Source organism: Corapipo altera, unplaced genomic scaffold (assembly GCF_003945725.1).
Source record: "Corapipo altera isolate COAL_440 unplaced genomic scaffold, ASM394572v1 49, whole genome shotgun sequence".
Lineage (NCBI taxonomy): Eukaryota > Metazoa > Chordata > Aves > Passeriformes > Pipridae > Corapipo > Corapipo altera.
Window position 1 is genome coordinate 11084864 of NW_020884879.1, and position 19260 is coordinate 11104123.

General features: G+C 40.2%; 1 protein-coding gene across 8 annotated transcripts in view; it reads left to right on the forward strand.

Annotated features, from left to right (window-relative positions):
- The window catches only part of FAM110B (family with sequence similarity 110 member B), a 113863-nt gene extending 103660 nt beyond the window's left edge, over positions 1-10203 (forward strand). For all 8 annotated transcript variants that reach the window (XM_027638757.1, XM_027638756.1, XM_027638754.1 and 5 more), the window contains one exon: positions 6451-10203. In XM_027638757.1, the coding sequence (XP_027494558.1) occupies positions 6753-7865 (1113 nt within the window). In that variant the 5' untranslated portion in view covers positions 6451-6752 and the 3' untranslated portion in view covers positions 7866-10203. The remainder of the gene's footprint in view (positions 1-6450) is intronic.
- The last annotated feature ends 9057 nt before the right edge of the window (positions 10204-19260 follow it).

Genomic DNA, 19260 nt, shown 5'->3' on the forward strand with positions numbered 1-19260 from the left:
TAAAGAAGTAGCAGAGAAGTAAAAGTTCCCCTTTTTCCAGGGAGGAGGGACCAAGCAGCTGTGATATAGTATAGTAGGAACCCCAGGGTTTGATGAACATCCCTTGGATATTTGGCATTTCCCACTGTGAAATGTGACAGAGCACCAGGTCCAGGGATCCTGTATTGAAGAAGGGGGTTGTGTTGATTTCTAAAAATGCAGAAGAGATCCTGGGAAAATTGTATAGGCCTAGGAGACCACAGGATAAATTGGGAATTGTGGTCTTGTTGTAGGGAGGAGACTATAAACTTAAAACATGGTTGGTATGGAGAGATGCAAAATTAAAAGGATAAAAATGGTTTGGACTTGTGACCATTGACACTGGGTGATGAACAGAGAGTAAGGATGTTTCCTCTAAAGCTTTGAGAAGTGTTTAGAGCATCACTCTCATAAAATCCACACTGAAATAAAAGTATTCACATAAGGCTAGAGTTACAAATCTAATAAAAAATTACATTCCTTATTATACTTTTTTAGGCCCTTTCCTGATTTTTTTGTTTAAATGAGTGACTGAAATTTTTGCAAAGACTACAATATGGTGTAAGCAACACAGGAGTCCAAAGAAAAAAGAATTGGTTTCCACTACAGCTTTTATAAACACAGTCTGTAATAATCACTCTGAATAATAGGATGTGTTATATTGGTTTTTATCATCTAGTTGGAAAAAGGGAAATTTCGTTTCTGAGCTTTCTTGTGCATTTGTGCAGCTTTCTGTGCCTGTTGAAGGAAACCAGTTTTCATGTGTGTCAGTATCTACAGGGTAGTATTTAACCCAGAAGCAAGTATCACTGAGAGCTAATTATTGCTTCTGGGTAGGAGATGTAACAGTGATGGATTTCAGAACTAAAAAGAAACAAAATATTTTCTAAAGGTTTTTCTTTCAAAGAGGCATCTCTATCCAGCTCCCGATGGCATACATTACAGAGCTAGTATGTAAGTATAGCTGCTAGGTTGCTTTCCTGCTTTCCAGATGTTTGTATCTCTATGGATTTTACAGAAACTATTTCTGTAAAACAATAGTTTTAGCATTTCTGGTTATGGCAACATCCTCCTTTAAGCCTCATCATTTTCACTGCACATTGAAATAGAAAGAGTGCTAAGTGGTGTCACTGTTTTATTTATGGAGAGTTTTGTCTTAAAAGTCTTTGAGTGTGATGTAAGAGCAAAGCAGAATTAGTTTAAATATATCAGCCCATTGTACATTCATCTATGTACACTAATACAAAGTTAATGCTAGTTGTAGTTTGGGGTTTTTTGGTTGGAAGTAATACATCAGCATTGAAAAGTAGCCACCTTTGCCAAAGTTGTTAACCTTCCCACTTGGTGAAAATTTCCCTTGTCTACATAATTCTGCCACTCTTGGTTTTAGGTCACTGTAGTTCACATTATTTATGACCTTTTGAAGGCCTAAATGTCTGCTTGAACAAATAGATATTGCTCTTCACTTGCTATTCACTGTTTCATGTTTTAGGGGGGAACAGAGTTGAAAATAGGCACTTTCATTAGTATTTTGAGTCATGGTAGATCTGAAAGACTATTTCATCTCCTCATGCTTTATCTTGACAGTTAATATGTGAGACCAAGTCTACACACTATACACATCTTTATCTAAAATTGGCTTTAAAAATGAAATATTGCTGCCATTCTGGATATGGATAACCTTATATCAGTTTCAGCCAAGTTTACTTGGGCTTTGCCTGTATTTTTAAGCTTAGTAACATATATATGTGAGGTTTACAATGAGAATTATCCACAGAAGAACTTGTATCAATTTTAGGCATACACATTAGTATAACTTAGTACCTAGACCAGTAGCTCAGTGATGCCCTCATTTAGAGGCTTTTCAGTGACTGTTAAGAAACTGGCATCTTCATAATGGGACCTGCACCTCTGAAGTGCACCTAGTTGTTAGGAGAGCCTGACATTTTCGTCTGTGTCACATGTTCCTTAGCAAATTTTGTTTCGTGATCTCTTTGAGTCCTTTTGCAATCACTTCTTGATTGCTTATGCTGGAATTTATGTGATGTTTATGGTGCATCTTGAGGTAGTGGTAGTTACATTTTATCACCTGGAAAATAAAATTGACACAGGCCTTTAAATATCAAGGAAAGCAGAGTAAAGGCTGTCAGCCTTCATTATATTTATCCACTGTGCTTCACCCTACCTCTTGTACAATTCTTTCATCTGCTGTCCCAGAGGGATGAATTAAGAATACAAGGTTCATTGTAACTCTGTCAGGTGAAGCTGTGTCCTCGCCGAGGCCAAGGACAGAAATTTCACTAGTTTCATTTTCATGTTGCTTTTTGCTGCTGTTTTTGCAACTTTAATACTGTCAAAATAGCAGTAGTGCTCTTCTATGGATACTTTTAGGGAAAGACTGGCTGAAACTTGACCAATGTGTAGGAGCAACAGGGCACAGAACAGGGGAGGGAAGTGGGTTAACATCATTCAGTGTGTGTTTAGAATGCAGTTTTAGGTATGGGAGAAAAAATAAACTCAGTTATTGTACAATAATATTGCATTCATAATACTGCTAGAAATAAATATTTGCCAGAATGAGGTCAGCTCATAAATTTCTTGTACATTTTAAGAAACTGCATATTTAGAATATATGGACCTGTAATTCCAAAGTTTCTGCATAGTTTATCTCCTCCTGCTGTCTTGGCTTTAAATCAAGGAAAGAATATTTTATAGAGGATTTATTTGTAGCTAATGTTAGTTGTATAGCTACTGCTGCTTTAGGCTCTGTTATGTTCCCCTAAATCATGTAGACAGTGCATTGGTTATTTAAATGTGAATATCTGACAAACTTAAGAGTGATTAGAGCACAATACCTAGAATGTGCTAAAATTAAGTGCTTTGAATCTCTGCCCCTATCACAAATGATTCCTGAATTGAATTGTCTGGGTGAAAATGCAGCTTTAAAACCCTAAAACTTTGTTTTTATTCTACTCAACAGGTCTTCAATGGATGCTAGAGGAGCTCAGTTAGTCAGAACTGTCAGAAAGATTTTATTAATGTATGCATAGTATTAAAAAGAACTATGTTTGAATGTGTGCATAAGTTTTTTGTCTTCGTTTTTCTTTAAATAATCTCTTAAGTCTAGTAGTTATTATAAGGAAGAGCAATAATGGAAATGCAGAGTGAATCCTGAAAAACACAATTCAGTCCATAGAAGGATGACAGCTACAGAGCAGACATTTGGATGTAAACAGAGTAAAAGGAACATTTCTTGGGTCCCTAGGTATATTTCACACAGTGGGAGTGGGTAAAGAAAACCTATTTGCCTTTGAATTTCTGCAGGGCAATACTGGTACCAGAGATGTACCCAACAGGGAATTCAGATGCCTAAACAGTGAGTTTCTTTGGAGTTTAAGCCAGAAGAAAGCCATTTCTATACCCCTCTTGCTCCAATGATGATTTTCACAACTGGAAACTAAGTGGCACAGTTTTGTATTCCTTAGACTACACTGTACTGCTGCTGCTCGGCCTTTATCGTTACCAATTGAATTAACAAGTAGCAAGCCTCTCTAATGTCACTGTGGTGTTTCAGGTACCCATGGACAGCAAAGAGGCTGGTAGGAGTGGAACTGACTTTCCTGGCTAGCAGCAGAATCATGCTGCAACCAGCACAGGCAGGAGAAGTTTTTTCATTAGCAATTTGCATTCATCCACCTCTCCTTCATCCCACTTCCTTTTCTAACTGTACCTGGTTAATAATCTTTATCTCTCTGAGATTAGAGTACGGAATAAACTTTCTGGTGACATTCAAATACAGCACTTCAGTGAAGTGGATCAATTTAAACAATACACAAATGTTAATCCCTTTTCATAGCTGCATGTTCTTTCATTTATACCACCAACCCCACAGGTGTAAAGCTTCCATGTCTGGCCATGTAACCCCAGGCTCCCTGTGCTGGCTCAGGTGGACATTTCTGTCCTGGCTCCTCACCAGGTCTTTGCTTTTCTTTCTAGACATTCCTGGATCACGTTGCCAGTTGCAGCCTATTTCCATTGACTTCAGGGCACTTGACCCCATAGGTGCTTGCAAACAAGCACACTTGTTCTCTTGGATGAACATGCATGCACAGTGGGGTTTGTTTTTCTTCTTTTTTTTCCTTTTAAGTGTGGTGTTGAAGCCAACGTGGATGCTTAGCCTTCTAAGCAATGCTTGCTGGAATTAAACAGGGCTATCGAGAGCGAGGAAGTTGTTAAATGCTGGGCAAAGACTTCCAAAAGCAGCTCCAGGCCCAGCTCCAGGATGGGCCTTGGTTTCGCCCAGCTACGATCCCTAGTGGTGTGTGGAGCTGCTTACCAGGAGGATAATGGAGTTGGCAGCTGTCCTCTGGGGCAGGACCTTGGTGGCCCTTAATGACAGTCATCAGGAAAGTGGTCTCACTTACTCAAGTTGTATTAACTCAGTTGAGTGACAGTGTTTAGTACAGAGAATTGGGTTGTTTATGGGGTTTTCTTCCTCCCTGCTCTCATGTAGATTTGATTTCTGCACACAAGTGTAGAAATACTAAATATACACACCAATAGAGTATTTCTATAGGCACTTAGCCATCCAGCTTTGAGCTGGTGACGTGGAAAGATTTGATTTGTGTGTACAGAAGAGAAATGTGTGTGTGCAGATGCATGTTGGAATTGCCTTGAGCGGATTTGGAAATTTCATACCTAATTTCAAAACAGTACTAATAAATATGTTGATTCAAATGAGGAGAGGAAGCTTTTTCTCTTTCAGAAAGACTTAGTTAAAATTCAGGAAGTCAAACTGCCGAGGAGTTAGCACTAGGATTTATAAAACGACATTGAAAGGGAAGCTTAATTAACATTTCACTACCCTTTCAATTGCACTGAATCCTGTCTGGTTTATCACCCACCTAAATGTGTTAGTTTGTATTTGAAGAATGTTTGTGACAGTGAGCCTTCAGGAGAAAGCTCAGCTTTTTCCTATAATCTCATTATAGTATTTGTGTATTCTATTTGCTTGCTTTGACCTTGGATAATACAGAGAGAATATTCAATGTATATATCATATATTTCTGGGCATCTGTACTTGAGGTTGTTTTCTTTTAACTGTTAATGTAGCTTTAGCTGGAATTTAAATTTTTTGGTGTTATTTTTTCTTTTGGTCAAAACAATGTACACGCTATATTAGTAAGTTGGGTATTGATGGATGAGCACACACAGGATGGCAGTGCACACGAAAGCAAGTCATCCCAGGTAAGGATGCTGCTCTGCATTCCTTAGGATAGAGTAAAGAAGTAGCAGCTGCTTTTCTTTCTCTCCCTGAAGAACACAGTGATAATAGAAATGGGATATTAAAAAGGGCAGCATAGATTAATGGGGCAATAATAAAACAAATGAGACCCATTAGCGAAATCACTGCTTGAAAAGTAGATTCTGTGATAAGTGCCCTTCAGTGCCTTGTGGAGGGAAAATTGTTTCAGCACTTGTAATGTCATCCATGATGTTGGATTTTAGACTGTTGTGACAATCTAAGTGATAGAATCTTAAAATAATTTAGATGAAGGTAATCTTCATTTGTACTTACTGCTTGGTAGAAAACTTGAATGATTAAATCTAAATGTTGAAGACAAGTTCTTTTTTTTCGATTGCAGACAGTGTTTTTGCATGTTCCCAGAATCTTTCATCAAAAAACAAAGCAGTTTTGTGTTGTTCTGTTAAGCCTGTAAGGTGATCATGAGAACTTGAAAAGCCTTATTTTGTTACTGCAGTACCAGTGCTATGGGGACTGATGTTCAAACAGACTTTGAACTGGCATTGGTGGCTGTAGCAGCATGTCCTGTTTTTTAGTTGTTGATTTAATATTAGATTAATGATGAAAGGTGTGCATTACACATAAAACATTACGTGTCTCTGTTTGCTCTCTACATTTTAGACCAGACAGTTTTCTGAAGCATTTAATGAATAGGGAAAATACAATTAATTTCTGAGATTTATAGGGTATGTTGTCTGTAAGGAGAAAAATGTTTGGATTTAGAGATAAAGTAGGCTCACAAACCAACTTATCAAAGCCGAATACATTAGTTTGAAAGCACTCTTTCACAGATTGTCAGGAGATAAATGGATCTAAGTCTCCAAATGGTCACATTTTTCTTCTCTTTCTCCCTTTAGAAATGCATGGCTGTATTGTGGTAGGGTCTAATTTTTAATTTTTTTTTTTTTTTTATTTTACAGTGTAATTTTGTTAAATCAGAGTGTAAACATTAAGCAATACATGTCTTGTAAGATGCTCAGGGGAGCAGGGCCTGGGCACTCTTGAGCACTGTGCGCCAGCAGCACATCCCATCCAGCGGTGGAAGAGGAGGGCCGGGAGGCGGCTGTTGCTATCGCTCTGATGTCAGGCACTCTCACTAACGTGTGGTTGGTTATTCTGCATTTCAGATCACTGCCGGTAGCGGAGCGCAAAGGGAACGGCGAGACTCCCACATCTTTCAGCGAGAAGAAAGGAGTCAGCGGAGCAGACTAATACGGACTTGTGTCGGGTGCCCTTGCCCTACAAAGGCTACCTTTAAAAGAGAAACGCAGTGTTATTTAATGAGCTGTGAGATGAGGCACTGCTGCTAACGCTCAGATCCCAGGATTCATCGGCTATTCATTGTGCTTAATGTACATGTTTCTGCACCGTGCATTTAGGAGATCCCAGAGAAGAATCCAAAACGGCTGCGGGGGAAAGACCACCAAACATGCCTACAGAAACATTACCGACAGGTAGCATGGTGAAGCCGGTCAGCCCTGCCGTGACTTTCACATCCGCCGTTCCTCTCCGCATCCTGAACAAAGGACCTGACTATTTTCGCAGGCAGGCGGAGCCTAATCCAAAAAGACTGAGCGCAGTGGAGAGGCTAGAAGCCGACAAGGCAAAATATGTCAAGAGCCAGGAGGTCATCAATGCCAAGCAGGAGCCTGTGAAGCCGGCAGTGCTGGCGAAGCCACCGGTCTGTCCTGCGGCCAAGAGAGCACTGGGAAGCCCCACCTTGAAAGTCTTCAGCAACAACGCAAAGACTGAGAGTGGCGTCCAGAGGGAAAATCTGAAACTTGAGATTTTGAAGAACATCATCAACAGCTCTGAAGGCTCCAGCTCAGGTTCAGGGCATAAGCACGGTCCCCGAAATTGGCCACCCCACAGAGCTGATTCAACCGAGCTGAACCGACACTCATTCGCCGAATCTTTGAAGGTTTACCCCACGCAGGGTCGTAGCAGCCCACAGGAGAGCAGCTCCAACGTCAGCAGAAGGCTCCTAGATCAATCAGCAGAGACTTTCTTGCATGTCTCTCACAGCTCTTCAGATATTAGGAAAGTAACTAGCGCAAAGCCCTTAAAAGCAATACCCTGCAGTAGTTCAGCCCCACCTCTGCCTCCAAAGCCCAAAATCGCTGCCATTGCCACCCTGAAATCCCCAGAGATTGAGGCAGTCGAGTCTGGATGCGGAGTTAGTAGAAGACCCTCCCTACAGCGATCAAAATCAGACTTAAGTGACCGATACTTTCGCGTTGACGCAGATGTTGAACGATTCTTTAACTACTGCGGACTGGATCCTGAAGAGCTTGAAAACCTCGGGATGGAAAACTTTGCAAGGGCTAACTCTGATATTATATCCCTCAACTTTCGCAGTGCAAGCATGATTAGCTCAGACTGTGAACAGTCTCAGGACAGCAACAGTGACCTTAGAAATGATGACAGTGCCAATGACCGTGTGCCATACGGCATTTCAGCCATTGAAAGGAATGCCAGAATCATCAAGTGGTTATATAGCATCAAGCAAGCTAGAGAGTCACAGAAAGTGTCCCATGTGTGAGAGAGAAATCCACCATAGAAAAAGCAAGGACTGTATCTTTGTCTGTGAATATTCAGTTTGTGAAGGGTTGTGAAGTCTACTTGAAGTCCTGTACCCTTCTCAAATCTCTTTGTGTTGCTTGTTGTGCAATGTTTCCAAGTTGCATGCCTGTCAACATGTGAGCTGACCTGGCTTCCACTTGAACAATAACTAACTACAAAGCCTGGCTGAGCATACACATTATCTGCCAAAAGTTTAAGACAAGAATCTGATTAGGGCTTCAGTATAATCAAAGTGTTTACATGGAAAGGTTATATGACTTCTTTGGTATTTATGTGGTTCCTTGTGGATTTTATATTTGTCACTTTCTGTCTTAATACGGATATTGTCAGCTGATGTTACTAGTTTCTAAGTTGAAACAGAATCCCTTTGAGGGGGGAAGAAAAGCAAAATTGGCCAAAAAAAAGAGGTTTAGGCATATGACGATAGGCACAATAGCCTTATCTCTTGTAGAAAGTGCGTTATTGGCACATGAAAGCTGTTTCTAAAAGGCAAAGAATGCTATGTTCTTAAATTATGTATCATTGTTAAACTATATATCCCTACTTGTAGTAAAACACTATTCTGTAAAGGTTTCTTTTTTCTAGGTAAGCTCCCTCCGTTTTACAGCAGAAATAGTCTAGTGAATCTTCTTGACCTCTCATAAACTAAATGAGTCTTGCATTTGGGTTGATGGAAGCATTTTTAATGATTTTGTATTATCCCTGTTGGAAAAGCTTAAAGAAGGTCAGAGTGAACAGACGGCGCAGGTGTGGGATTTTGTGGGTTTAATTTTTACTCAAAGATTCCTGGTCTTAAACTTTTGACAGGAATAATTAGATCCTATAGCTGATACTGAATGCCTTTATTAGTCAAAACACATCATGGCTACAAACTCCATGCTGTCTTTTAATTTTTTTTGTAGACCTATTTGAACAGTTAATGAACAAAAATGGAAACACACAGCCATATCAATATAACGCCTCCTATTCAGAAGTAAATACACTCAGTAGCTGAACTATATCTGAAAAAATGTGGTTATGTTGTCTTGCATATGTTATATCTAAGGCTGTGAGGGTTTGTTACAGCTCTAGGAAAGTGTAGAAACATGACAGTATGTAGCTTTTTTTCTTTTTTTTTTTTTTTTTTTTACCTCTTTAACATGGTTAGTGCTGCAGATCAACCTGTTACAAATCTTTTGACAATCTGTGTCTTCCCAGTGGTTTAATGAACTGTCATTTCAACTGACAGTGGTGGTGTGGTAGTCGAGAAGTTGAAAGTACAGTGGTCTGCTTCATTATTATTGTATACATGCTTTGAAGTAAATTGCAGCACTACCTTATACTACATCAGCTAATAGGAAACTTTTTTATTGTGTAAATGCTGTAAGACTTTGTATATACTTTAGTTGTTACGAAATCTTTAAAAGGAAGAGTGTTATGCTAATAAATAGCTCCTGGTGCAGGTATGGTAGGTTTTTTGTTCTTTTTTTGACCCCTTCCATTCTTAAAGCTATATCAGGAACTCAATTGCAGTGTCTTTTAGTGCTGTAGAAGGTCTTGGTTAAATAATAGTTCCAGTAAAAGGTTTCTTTTACTAAAGTGCTTTTCAGAATATAATTTTTTATAAAATAACTATAGCAGCATGATCTGTCTGAAGAAATAGAAGAGGTTTTCAAGACTCCTAAAATAGCTTGCTTCTTCCTTACCTAGCAATGTTACTGTTCCCGTTTATAGCATCTGTTCATAATGAATCACTGCAGTCCTCTGAATTATTCTTCAGTAGTGCTTATTTATATATTTGAATATTAAAGATATTTTACAAAGTCGAGTTCTATCTTTTCTCTAAGAAGCCTGTAGCCCAACTTCTTACAGCTACAGTTAATGCAGGCAAGACTGGAAGGGGAGCCATGTAGTCGTTTGTTGCCTATGGAATTATCCCGCATCCAGTTTTAAATAAGTGTTCTCCAAAGGATTGTTCATGAAGGGGGAAGCACACATTCAGTTTCAGGAGGCTGTTCTATGATTTTTACAGTTGACTTCACAACCTAAGACTTACAACATTCCTAGCTTGGACAAAAAAAATGAGGAGCTCTGTATTTCAGCTACAGGCACATTTGTGACATTTCAAGCTCCATGGGTTTCAGTTGGCGTTGACATCACACTGGTTTTTCAAGCATATTTTTCCAATAGTAAGTTCTACTCAGTTCAGTGACTATTTTGCCAAGGAAAATAATGCTTAAGGGATTAAAGCCAAGTGTAATGCAGCTGTACAGCAATGAAATAAAGAAGTTAAAACCAAAATAAAAAATGCACTCACATTGTCCTCTCTCAAGTGTTTTAAGAATGATGAGAAACATGCTATCTCAAGTGTTATCAGCCAAAAACAGTAATAAAGAAGCCTTTATAACTAGAAAATGGATTAGAGCATATCCTAGTATTCTGATGTGGTTTCCCAAGGTTTGTTGGGAAGCCATAGGCTCTTGAGAAATCAAATTAATTTCCTTTTAATCCACAAAGGGTTTAGGCTTGTGAGCTGTCTGTAAGAGAGCATTTCCTCACCTGAGATCTTAGGCAGCACCTTTGAAACAGCACAGGCTCTGCCTCTGCTATCGCTACTTGTTACAATGTTCACACGAATAAGACTTCAGAGAACCTACAGACTTTACAGGACCTTCACAGTCAGCTGAACTTGCAAGTCCGGTGAGAGTGCAATAAGAGAAATCATAGGATTGCAAAATGTTCACAAGGCTTTGAACAAGGAGGTAAAAATTGCCTTCATTTGTCACTTTGTTACCATTTATGCAGACAGGATTTATTTATTTGTGTTCTCACTATTGCCTGTACATTTGTGTAAAACCCAAATCATTGGTGTCTGATCTGTTTTTGTATTCAAATGGGAATAACTATTTTACCTTTGCAGACAGGTAATCCTGTCATGTCGAGAGAGTCTGTTATTTGTCTCTGCCTTAGGAGATTCCCAAGTGCTGATGTTGTATTCATGGAGAGTTGTAACCAACTCAGATGCTTCATCAGGGATCTGTTCTGGTCATGTTCCTGCTGTGTCCAGCAGGCATTTACCCAGGTACAAAGTGCACAGCAAGTGTTCACAGCTACGAAACAGCTCTTGTTGCAGCTCTGGAGAGAGATTCAAGTCTGTGGTGTCCTGTGAAAGCCAGTACTGAGCCTGGTGCTGGCAGTCCTGGCTACAGCATTGAAGAAAAATGCAGTATGTCTTTAGTGATTAATATGAATTCCCACTCACACGCATACAAAAGAAACCACCACAGAGGTTTACGGTGGTTCTGTTACTTTGACTTGCCAGGGAGGGGAAGGGAGAGTAAAATGATGTGGCCAAGTACACTTTGAAAGCTACATACAGCTTTGCACAGAGATAAACCATTTGTCTGAGTGAAAGAGATGGGCATCAAAGTAAAACTGGTCTTTTAATCACTTCATATTGTATAGTAACAATGTCATGAAGGATGAGAGATAGAGGATCTGTGCCACAAATTTACATTCAACAAATTCAAGTACTGAAATTATCTCTTTTTTCTGAATACTGTTTCTGCAAGGGAGTACATTCTGCTGTGAGCATATGCACCATCTGAGTGACCGAGGGCTTTTGAAGGGTAAACACAAAATGATGATGCTTTTGGCAGTAATTCAAAAATCAAAAGGCACACTCAGACAACAGAGCCAATCAGTATTGCTGACTTACCTCTTTTTGCAGCAGCTTATCCATCCGTGGAGGCCATACGCACTTGATTCCAGTCATTCAGTGTAAAACAAAGTGTTTAATGGGGCTCTGCAGTACAGAGCTGAATAATTCCAGTCTGTGGGAGAATAGGAAGGGAACTAAACCTTAAAAAGTCTTTCTGATATCTTTTGATTATGGGATGATAATATTTAGTATGTTGTATTCAGAGCTCACTTGTTCATAACAAACTTTATTAAGCGGAGTAGTGTAACAAATCTAGGAGGTTCCATTTTTCCAAGGCTATAAAACTCATGTTCGGTGTGATTAATGGTGTCACACTAGTAGCTGAGCACATTAGGCTTAGAATATAAGAGCATCTGGAGCTTTGTTCCTATGAACAGTAAGGGTCCATTGCCTATTTTGGCGATGAATATAAATGCAGACATAAATGTGCTATACAGAAGAATAAATTGGTCAGGGTGTTTTGTCCTGAATTATAATATAACTCTATATCAAAATACTTGTTAGCAAGGCTTAAACAGTCACTGATATTCTGAATTCATCTGACATTCCTTGCTGTCAGCAGAAAGACACCAATAATCTGCCCTTTGAAATATGTCACCCATAGCTTAATGGAAAGGCCATTAAAATTGTCTGTTCAGTGTAAGGACTTTTATCTCCTGATGATGGCATCTGTTAAGTGAACCTCTAAATAAGCACATTTCAGTCAGAAGTATTAACCCCTGAATGCCTTTTATTTTTCTCCCTGGAAGCCCAAATGGTGATCAATAGCTGCAGCCTACCATTTGTTACACTTATTGCATTACTGTTAAATACTCAGATGTTCTCCCCTGGGCTGCAGTGCAATCTAAAGTGGAGACACCTACACTGCACCATCTGTCTTGCCCTGGTAGGTATGAACGGCCTTCAAGTATATTTTACATTTGATCACGTAAGAATTTGGTTGTGGCTGCCCATCAAAACTGAGTAATAATTAGTGACTTAAAAAAAAAAAAAAAGAAAAACAGTCATTTATAGAACAAAAAACTAGTCTCTTAAATGTCATTCTTCTAAATTTAAAGTAATTTTCATGATGATCTTATGACAAGAGTATTAGGAGTGCTGGTATCTGTGCTATTATTTCTTGCTTTTGGCACAACAAGTCGTCTCCACCTTCTTGGTGTCTCGCCTTTTCTGAGTTTTCCCAGCTTCCTTCTTCCTTTCTGCATGTTCCTTCCCTTGTGGTGTCTGGCTTTTTCATCATATTTTCTTTGAAGCTTATGACCAAGGTCGTTATGTTCTCCTCACTTAACCTCCTCCCAAAGCAACTTCCCCCCAACTTGTTCTGTCTTTTATAATCACCACATTCATGACAGCCTGTTACCAAGAGAGTAAGTCTGTGGCTACAGTTGAGCTACCATGTCTTGAACAGATAGTAATCATTTTAATGGCTTATTTTTCAAGTTTGCAGGGTGTCATGCTATTTGCAGGCAAGATGAAACAGATAGAGGTTGTTCTTCAGGCAGATGTTGTAACTGAAAACACTTGTGAAGAACAGGGTGTCGAGCATATCTTGAAATGTCAATGTCTTGGTCCAAAATCGTCTGTATTTTTTGCTCTACCATATCTCTTGCTATTTTTTTGGCTCCATGTAAAATGCTGTCTTGAGGACTGCAGCATGCAAAGGTCATATAATTTCCACTGAACAGAATGATACAGGCCCACTATCCAAGAAATATTTATTGATTTCCCTTCTGCTGTTTGTTAACAGGGTAGCTGTGTGTCTTGTACCTGTGACATCCAGACTACTTGCACTGCATGCACAGTTCCCAGGCAGTCAGTCAAAAAGCAAATGCTTAAAAAGACTCATAAAAAACAAGTACAGTGGAAAATGCAGGAGGGGCAAAACCTGTCCTCACCTGCTATTGTAAGAGACTTTCAGCTGTGGTAAGAGAAGGTTTAAAAGCTGAAGTCCCCAGACTGCCATCGCATGCAGCCCTGGGGCTGAAGGTCCAACAGTTCAACCCTGTGTATGAGAAAAGGATATCCATGTATCTAGGCATCTGGGACACAGGATAAATCACTGCATGGAAGAAGGCAGCACTTGCTGAAGCATGCTACTGTTTCAGTAAATACCTGTTACTCCTGTCTTAAAACATGAAAACAAAGAAAGAAAACAGGGTTGAAATTTGAAGAACAGCTGTGTATGCAAATATTTTCAGATGAGATGCGCAGGTGGGCAGATAGTTTTGCTTTTTAAGAAAGGAAGCCTTCAAAAAATCTTTTAATAAATGACCTGCTTTTCAAGTATATTAATCTTTTATGAAGTCTGTCTTGCTATTTTGAACTGTAAAAGCTTTGCTACTCTGAGCACACAGCATTTAGAAATGTACAGGCAGTGATTTGGAGTGACTTAAATACTAGGATAGGATGGTGTTTTGCTGAATATAAACTTAATTTTACTAAAATTTTGTGCAATGGTGTTTTTTCCTGTATTTTAAATTGATTGTGAGGGGCAATAGAAAATTAACATAGTCTTATTTATTAATTTTGGCCTACAAATAAGACAGGGGAGTACAGGTTAATGTGTCTGCATGAAAACTGTAGTATTAGGTTTTGGCAAAGGCTTGATTTTCTTCATCCCTGTTTTGCTTACCTCAGAGCATATCAGCTTACACGTATCTGGCACAGAACTCACTCATCCCATCTGAAAATGCCTTCTGCAAGCTTATGGTTTTGTGTCCATCTGGTGAATTTTCTACAGGATCTTTCCTGTATTGAGGTGCTGGAGCATGTCCAGAGAAGGGCAACGAATCTGGTAGAGGAGCAGCTGAGGGAGCTGGGACTGTTTAGCCTGGAGAAAAGGAGGCTCAGGTGGTACTTGATGACTCTCTACAATCACCTGAAAGGATGTTGTAGCAAGGTGAGGGTCAGTCTCTTCTCCCAAGTAGCAAGTGACAGGACAAGGGGAAACAGCCTCAAGTTGTGCCAGGAAAGGTTTAGACTGGATAGTAGGAAAATCTTCACCAAAAAAGATTGTGAAGCATTGGAATAGGCTGCTGAGGGATTTGGCAGTCACCATCCCTGGAGATGTTTAAAAGATTTGTAGATGTGGCACTCAGGAACATGGTTTATGTTCAAATGTGGAGAATTCGGCAGTGAAATTACAGGTTTGGGTTTTTTTTCATCCCAAATTCTGTACAGTCAAACAGAGCCAAAGAAGCTAATGAAATGTGTGTGTGTGTGCATATATAGCTATATAAACACAAATAGAATAGGGCCGGTAGCAATAGGACAAGGCATAATGTTTTTAATCTGAAAGAAGGTAGAGTCAGATCAGATATTTGGAAGAAATTTTTTACAGTGAGGGTGGTGAGACACTGGCACATTGCCCAGAGGTGGTAGAGGCCCCATCCCTGGAAACATCCAAGGTCAGGTTGGATGATGCTCTGAGCAACTTCATTGAGTTGAAGATGTCCCTGCTCGTTGCAGGAGGATTGAACTAGATGACCTTTAAAGGCCTCTTCTAACCACACCAATTATGATTCTAGGTTTTCCCCACAGTGATGTAAGGAAATATTAAAAAGTGCCTGGATGCTTTCATCTGGGAAGACCATGAAAAAACTCCAATAAGCTGCCCAGATTTTTGGATACCCAAATTCTGGGCCTATGGGAATTTAACTACTGATCTTTAGTGGGACAGGCAGCATTTCACTCACTGTGAGAACTTAATAGTTTGGGCCTATGGGTTTTTGGGAATGAGTTTTTTCTCTGTATTGTAAATATCATGCACTAGTTTTCTACCACTTCCTCACCTATTATTCTGTCTTCTCAAGCAGTACAAGGGGGAAAATCTCTCCAGATACTGCAAGTAGGAGCCATAGGAGCAGTGAAACTTTGCACAGATGAGGCAAAGAGGAGGTTTGGTGAAGAACAAACCACTAGTACTGGTGCAAGGAGGTCAGGACCTACCTGCCAGTACATGGTGTGTCTCTACACATAGTTAACACATTATCATTTGTTTTCTGAATTTTTACTGAACAGCTAATGATCAGATTATGGAAAACCTGGGAACTAATGAGCCATCAGGAATATTTATATCAGGCGTCAGGGGTGCCCCTTTCGCTCATCTCTAACCACCAATGAGGTGTTTCAGGAGTAGTGTATGACTAGTGCTATTTTAAAACAAATTTGCCTTACCTCAAACCACACTTAACTAATAAACGGCAAAGTTGTCATCTTGATATCAAAATATCTTTATGGGAGGTTTTTTATTTGAGAGAGAGTTTCTGAAATGTTTGGGACAGACCCTGCCCCTTGGAGGTCACTGTTGATAGGTGTGCACTTCTCCTGTGGCTGTCCTACTTCCAGCTCTTCTACGGAAGAGGGAGCAAGCGGAGCTTTTCAGGGCCCTATTCTGGCAATTCCCCCACCATGTGCAGGACATTCCTCTGCTGTCAGGGCTCAGAAACATGTATGGTTTAATACCCAAAGGCAGCTGTGGTGTGGGATTGAGGATTTTTCTAATGGGCTCATTCCCACACAAGTACCACACAGAACTGATGGTCAGGGTCACACTGGGTTTTCAGCAGGCTGCTGAGTGAACAGATATGTAACACCATGAAATTGTGGAATACATTGAAAACATGGGGAAGGGGGTTTCCTGACCACGTTTCACTGAGCAAAAAAGGGTATTTCACATGGTTGAAGAAATCATGGCAAAGCACTCCGATTCAGTAGATACTGGGCAAAAGTCAGCAGTCTGATGGGCTTACTGAAGGACAGAGCCAATGTGACTTAAGGAGCAATGAAGTCCTGCAGCTGCATTAGCCCGATCTGGGATGCAGCACAACATGCCAGGCGTGGGGAGGGCTGGGTGCACTGGAAGGATGGGTTAGCTCTACAAAGCCATGCCACTTGCCAGGTTTAGGCAATTAATTATATTTTAATACAATAATTTTAGGAATAACGCATAGCCTCATATTAATGCACAGTAAATCTAATCCACTGGCTTTATGTGTTTGTGAATGGTGGTGATTTGTTTTCTTTTTTTCAGTATTAACTTAGAGAAGTAGTTCAACATGAGTACTTGGCAGCTATTGACACCCAGCAACTTTTTTTCACTTGCCAGATGAGAGCCAGTCATGTAGATAACAATATGAGGTTGTTAGTAGGTTGTGCATAGCTGAGTTATGAAGAAGATTCAGAAGCTTTTCCTGCTTTGATGCTGGCTGTTGCACATGTGCCTTTCCCAACAGCTACAAGTAAGTTGTTAGGCTCCAAAAATATTTTTAGACTTGATGTTTTTAAAACCATTAAACAACAAACAGAAGAGAGAGCATGAATTTTTAGAGCAGCCTTGATGTTAGTGTATCCTGATCATGTCCTGGTTTGTGGCGGGGGACAGTGAGGGGAGAGAGGGCTGTTTTAGCACATGGACAGCAGGGAGAATAGAAGGGGGAGCAGAAATGTGACCTGAAAACAACATTACCTGTGACAGTCTGACCATGAGGCCTTCCTCGGGAACAGTCTGCAGGAGCAGAGCTTGTTGCTGTGTTTATATGCCAAGCATTTCAGAGCAGGGATGTGGAACAGTTTCACCACCCAGTGTTCCCGAAGCACCTGACTGAGCATGGCTGCTGGTGCTGGCTTTTTAGTTTTTATTACTGCTCCCATGATACATCCCTACAGACTCATTTGTAATGCTTCTCTCATTCCTCTAAGTGGGGAATGCCAAGATAAGAATACTGGAGGTCTTTGTACTCTCAGCATTGAAACACAGCAGGGATGAGAGTGATACGAAAGGTCCAGGAGTCCAGGAAGTTTTCCTCAGAAACTACTGATGTGCAGTAGAGGAGGTGGGAACTGCATCCTTTAAAGGTTTTGGAAAGGAATTATGCATGTCTTTGAACAAGATGCTAATCCCAGGCTCCCTCAGAGCTGGAAACAAATTACCACTGCTTTCAGTCCTGCCCTGCACACAACCTCAAAGGTTTTTGCTGCTGCAAATAAGCAGCATTTCTACAGTGATTTAGTAGGTATGGAGGGAAATAGCACATTCAGGAGCTTACTGTCTGTTCCCACCATGCTGCAGGAAGATACACTTCTGTAGAGCAATGCTTTTTGCTCCGTGTCTCTCCTGTATTTCACTACTGCTGTTTCTTTCCCAGATCCCTGTTTCCACATCAGCTACTCAGAAGCTGAACATCCTTTCTCCTCGATCTCATCGTTCTGATGTTGAGTGGTGAAACCAGAAGCCAGAGTTGCAGCTGTTTGGCTCATCCTTGAAATTTTTCTGACAACAACCTGGGTCTCCACTTTATTTAAGACCAACCATATGAAACTGTTTTATGAAGCATATCACTAAAATCTTAGTTTTCCTGTTGCTTTTTTTACTTTAAGCTGAGGTCATTTATCTTCCATGCTTGATATTTTCAGTCCTTCAGCTTCCTCAGGTTGAAGCATTTATTTCTTTAGGCAACTGTTTCTATATACTTTGAGAGACAGTATATTTTTTAACATTGTGGTACATGTAACTCTGCTAAATTATTGTATGCATGTAGTTAGTCCATTGGATAAATACGCATTTGTGACCAGGATGAAGGAACAGTAAGTGCATGGAAAATTTTAAAAATAAACTTCTGAGAAGCAGTTTGGAGCAGTTCCAGTCTATCTGAACACTACAGATGTAATGCAGGCTGCCTGCATTTGCAATGCACAGTAAAAATTATCAGAAGATTCTGATTAGTAAATGGAATGTGTAATGTGTTCCCGACAGACTGTTTTCCCATAAGAAATAACTCATTTCGAGCCCTGCTTATTTTTCAAAAGTTCATAATAGAACTGACATTGAGAAAATTTTCTGTGGAACAGGGGAAATAAAAAACCCAGCTTCAAGTTAGAGGAACCTCAAATCAAATAATTCAGTTGAAACAGTTCTGCATTATTTCTAGCAAAGAATTTGACTGACAAGTCATAAAAGAGCAGTAAATCTCTGCTTCCAGGGATTTGTGGTCTTTAAGGGGCCAGGGTGGAAGGGCCCTGCTGCCGCCTGCAGCCCACCCCACTGCTGTCCCAGCCCACCGCTCAGAGGCAGCTGCTCACAGGCAGAGCTAGTTCCATGTTTAATGCAAGTAGGTATATTGTGCAAGTTGTTACTCTAAGATGGCTGCTGCTTTACCAAATTCTCTTTGCCCTGCTTCCCAAAGACAAGTCTCCTTCAGAAAACACGAGCAACTGCAGTCGTTGTGTGGTTGTCTCCTCTGGTGTTGCAGTGTGTGATTGCATCCCATTATCTTCAGGAATATGTGTTTTGCTCCATCTAGGCAGCCCCCACACCACCATGAATTGCTTATGTGGCCTATGAGAGCATACACTTTGTACACTGTGCAGGTATTTTGACAATACGATATCACAATTGGTTATGGACAGTGAAGCAACTGGTATCCCCTGATGTACCAGCTCTCATCTGGCATGAAGTGACTCATGGCTAAACTGGGTGGATCTTTGAAGCCTGGAGAATTCACAGACATCAAAATCAACATGTCCCACGCTCAAGTCACCTTGGTGGGAAATGCTGTGCTCTGAGGCCCTGAAGACTGCACCACAAATATTGGTGTTTTCTACTCTTTGTGAGCTTTCAGAATTCTCTGGAAATTGAATTTTGTGATCCCAATCT